This window comes from Echinops telfairi, unplaced genomic scaffold (genome assembly GCF_000313985.2).
Source record: "Echinops telfairi isolate 266 unplaced genomic scaffold, ASM31398v2 ScPeMD7_30;HRSCAF=105, whole genome shotgun sequence".
Lineage (NCBI taxonomy): Eukaryota > Metazoa > Chordata > Mammalia > Afrosoricida > Tenrecidae > Echinops > Echinops telfairi.
The window spans coordinates 2,300,208-2,305,031 of NW_022103927.1; the positions used below are offsets into that span (position 1 = coordinate 2,300,208).

At 40.4% G+C, this 4,824-nt stretch overlaps 1 protein-coding gene across 1 annotated transcript; it reads right to left on the reverse strand.

The window, feature by feature from the left end:
- Positions 1-3,417: 3,417 nt before the first annotated feature.
- On the reverse strand, positions 3,418-4,392 carry LOC101643673 (olfactory receptor 7A17-like). Its single transcript, XM_004715555.2, has one exon. It carries the CDS (start codon positions 4,390-4,392, stop codon positions 3,418-3,420), a length of 975 nt encoding a protein of 324 aa, XP_004715612.2.
- Positions 4,393-4,824: the final 432 nt, after the last annotated feature.

The window sequence follows — 4,824 nt, forward strand, 5'->3', positions numbered from 1 at the left end:
ACAACATGCATAAAAACAAGACAGAGCAAAACCAAGCAACAATGTACAACAAAACAGCAATAACATCAATCCACTGACGAAGAACAAATTAAAATATACCAAGAAAGAAAAGCTTGTGTTTTCCCATGTAGCCTGTTGGGGCACCATGCCCTGTCTCTAATGTGCACCCTCATCATTCCCTGGGGATCTTGCTACTCCCCTCCCCTGCTGTTCCGGATTCTGCATCTCTTAAACGCAAGTTCTGATGCCAATTTTATAGAAGAGTCTAAAAAATAAATAACATTTTAGAAATATTAAATAAATAAATAATTTAATATGTCAAGCTGCCTCATATTACTCAGTCGATTTTTGGATGTAGTATAACTCAAAACCTCACAAGTTCAACTCCCACTTCTACTGTGCTTTTTCTACTCCTCGTCTCTATGGTTTTCACAGGAGCAGTCGTCGGCTCTGCACATGGACCACAGCAATGTCTGCAAAGGCAAGTCTGACTGCAGACAGACTCTGCTACTAATTCTGCCTTGACTCTCCTCCAATTTCAGAGTCGTCCTTCCTTAGGCAAAATATACAGCTGTGTGTTACATGGCTGCTGCCTACCTCTCCACACTCATGCTTCACTTTCCATTCCTTGTTTTCATTGTTCATCAGTTATTAATTATTATGTGTAATTTCCATTGCACACCTTGTGCTTTTAATAATCCTAGCATTACTCCCCTCCTGTCTCCTCCTTCAAAGCTCAGTGTGACCATCATCTCCCTGTGAACCTTCACTAAAATTCTCCAGGAAAAGCAACGACATTATGATCCATTTCAGTAGGATTGCAGTGCTGAGATAAGCACGCATTTAGCGTCTGTTACCTTACGTAGAATGTAAGATACTTGCAAAAAGGGAAAATGTCTACTTATTTCTTCGTGAACAGACTATAATGTAATGCTAAATAAGAGTTCTGTGAGTGACTATGTGAACAAATAGTTGAAAGATATTAACAGGCACGTTAATGCAGTGAAGCAAGGAAGGCTGTTGAGAGAAGGAGGTTGCAGGAATGAGAGCCAGCACCGGGGAAGACAGACTAGAGAAAGAAGACATTTTCATGTAGTCAGAATCAGTCTCTAGAACCAGGGACTCTAACTTATCAGGACTTTATCCATTAAACTTGCTTTTATTTGTTATACCTGTTGATACGCCTACAGATACTACCAATAAGAGAGGGCCATCATGCATCACCAATCTCCAGGCACCTGAGATGATTTTGTACCTCATCCAGAGAAGACTTCACAGGTGCTGGTTCTCCCATGTTCCACTGCTAACGTTAGAGGTTGTGCCCCCAGGAATAATGTGGAGGTGAACCCACTCCTGAGGCTTCTAGAAGGTACAATGTGTTTTCTCATCACCTTAGATGAATCAAGTAGATCTGGGTCAGTGTAGAGGAAATATTTACAATCCTTTGGCTCTAGTGGATGAAATCCCTTGTGCCTCATTAATGAAGTATTCTTTTGTCTTACATTCCCAGGGAATTTGATTTCTCTGGAGCTAAGGGAAGAAAAATGAAACTTTTTCCAGTCTGTCCTTTGGGAGACAAGGTGCATCTTCGTGTACAGCTTTATCCCATTGGATTACTTCTAAGAAGGAGGTCACCTCTATTTTGGTGGTCTCCAGCATGCAGGGTCACGTCTAATGATCACTCTGAGGTGCATTTCCTTCTCCAAAGACCTAATAATACAGCTGGACATCATTTATCAAGATGCCAGCATTTTATGAAGACTTCTGATCACACACAGCCCCACCACAACACTCAGTATTTTACCATGTTTTAAATTTCAATTAATTGACAATAGACCCCAAGTAAACGGAATGCCATCCATGTAGGTAGTGTATTGGGAGATAGGATGATAGGGTATTCTCAGTGAGAGCCTACACCTCTACAGGCCATAATAGATAAAAAGCCTAAATGAAATTATGAACTAGCCATATATATTAAAATGGAAACATGAAAAAGTCTTGTTCACTCAAGGTATCAGGAAATTTGGCATTCTTCTGGTTACAGTGCTAGACCAGTAACCAAGGGTAGGGAGTTCAAAACCACTACCTGAACCCTGGTTGAAAAAATAGGACAGTCTGTTCTCTAAAGATGTACAACACCAGAAACCCCATGAGGCAGTTCTACTCAGTCCTATCAGTTGACTGTGAGGTGGCCTCCATGACAGTGGGTTTTGGATCAAGTCTACACTTTTCACTGGAGGAATAGAGTGGTGACACTCGCCATTCCTGTACAGCCAACTCCCTACCACTGCTCTCAAGTGATTCTGACTCACTGAAGGGCCTCACTGAAGGGCCTCATAGGGTTGACAAAGCTGTAAATCTTAATGGGAACGTATTGTCTCATCTTTCTCCCGCGGAGCAATGGATAGTTTTGAAAAAACAGCCTTTCAATTATTAGGTCCAAAAGTAACTCAATAGAGCTACTTTCAGTGCTGCAGAGAAAATAAAAGACACTATCAGGATCATGAAAACCAATTGTTTCATATGTAATTACTAAGATGCTGACCAGATTACAGGGAGAGACTCAAGGGCAAAAGTGAAGCAGATGCTATGGTGCTGCCAATGTTGTAGTCAAGCATGATTGGAGATAATTGGGTTGATTGGGAAAAATAAAGGCAAATTTCCAGTATTATCATTGAGGCCACAGAGGGTATGCATGCATTTGCTAGCAGTGCCTTGAAACTATGAGTCTTGAACCCACAGTGACAACAAAATCTCCTCCTATTTGTATGGCAGGAAAACCATCATGTTCAGGGAGTGAATAATTTCAGTCTTCTTGATTCTACCATTTTTCTAACAATGGAAGAGCTATCAACGTGCTTAGCTGGTATGGCGTTCAGTGTGGTTCTGGAAGTCATTTCCAATACTTGTACACACCACCAGTGCTTTTTCACCATTTAATATGAACATGTTTACAAATTTATGCTCACAATATTTAACAGGACCTCAGGAAGTACCCAGGTGGGATGAATGTGTCATGCCCCATCTGATCACAAGAAAGAAGTTTTCCAAAATAGGAATCTTAGAATTTATGTATCAGTTTTATAGGCTTTCAGGATAATAATGAGCACTGATTCTTTGAGATAATTGTATGCTAATACTCTGTGGTTAGTAATGAAAAGTCTGTTTCATATAAAAATCCAAAGTCACCCTTAAAGAATTGCCTGTTGAAAGGAAGATTTTGTTGAGGAAAACACATTTTTAAAAGAATACAACAGAAGTCATTTCATATTATGTCCTAAAAGTCCTAAATTTCTGGACATAAGCACATTTAGGTACCGAAAAAAGAATAATACAAGTTTAATAATTTTGAATTTTTTCTTCTCACAAGTAGCTCTCTGAATTTCAGGATGAGTTTCTGTTATATAGGATGTTTTCTCAGGTGAAAAGTTTTCTTAGGGCTTGCTTTATGTCTTTGTTTCTAAGACTGTAGATAAATGGATTCAGCATGGGGGTGACTACAGTGTACATTACTGAGGCGATTGCACTGGCCCTGGAGTTTTCAATAACTGCAGAACCAAGAAAAACCCCAAGACCTGTGCCATAGAACAAGGAGACCACAGAGAGGTGAGACCCACAAGTGGAAAAGGCTTTATATTTTCCCCCAGCTGATGAAATTTTCAAAATGGAGGACACAATCTTCATGTAGGAGAAAAGGATTCCAGTGAGTGGAACTACACCCAGGAGTCCAGTTGTTAAATGAAGGGCTAAGTCATTGAGGAACGTGTCAGAACAAGCAAGTTGGACGACCTGGTTGACTTCACAGAAAAAATGGGAGATTTCCAATTCTGTACAAAAAGTCAGTCGCAAAACCATTAAAGTTTGTAAAAGAGAGTCCAGAAAAGTCAACAACCAGCAGGCCAGAAGCAGGAGGCCACAGGATCTTGGGTTCATGATGACAGTATAATGCAGTGGGTGACAGATGGCCATAAACCGGTCATAGGCCATCACTGTCAGTAGTAAGTTGTCTAAGCACCCAAAAAGAATGAAAAAATGCATCTGGGTGACGCACTCTTCATAAGTAATTACTTGGTTCTGCATCTGGATGTTCAGTAGCATCCTTGGGACCGTGGTGGAAGTGAAACAGATGTCAGCAAAGGAGAGGTTGGAGAGGAAGAAGTACATGGGTGTGTGGAGGTGGGAGTCTGTGGTGATGGCCAGGATGATGAGCAGGTTCCCAGTGAAGGTGACCAGGTACATGGAGAGGAACAGTCCAAAGAGGAGGGGCTGCAGCTCTGCCTCTTCAGAAAAACCCAGAAGGATGAATTCTGGACTCTCAGTGTGGTTTCCTGGTTCCATGTAGCTGATGAAACAACTTAGAGAGAGAAAAAAGGCTTTTGCCAACTGTGCCATGAGCGGTTAAGAACACTCTAGTTTATATATTAAACAATTAATTAATTCACCAATCCTTCTCTATATTGTTGGACCTTGTATTCTTGAATCCCATGTGTTCAGCATTCTCTTTGATGCTAAAACTGTTTAGCTGTCCTTTCTTTTAATACCATCTTTCCCCGAAATCTTTGTCTTTCTCTACAAACTCCTTAAGACTTTATTTTGTTCATTCCACAAATATGTCTAAGCAATTATTTTATGCCGAGTATTCTGGAAAGTTGTGGAAATTTCCATGAAAAAATAAAAACGTTTTCCCTTATTTGACAAATATTGAACAATTGGAGATAGTGAACAGCACAGATGCAACTATTGGGCCTTTCCCTCCCAGATGTAAAAATAGTGATGGAAGTTGAAAGACAAATGGATACAATGGGTCCTTCTCATGGACTGGTG

Excerpts from the sequence above, each read along its gene's own strand:
- LOC101643673 (XM_004715555.2), bottom strand. The coding sequence starts at position 4,392 with ATGGCACAGTTGGCAAAAGCCTTTTTTCTCTCTCTAAGTTGTTTCATC.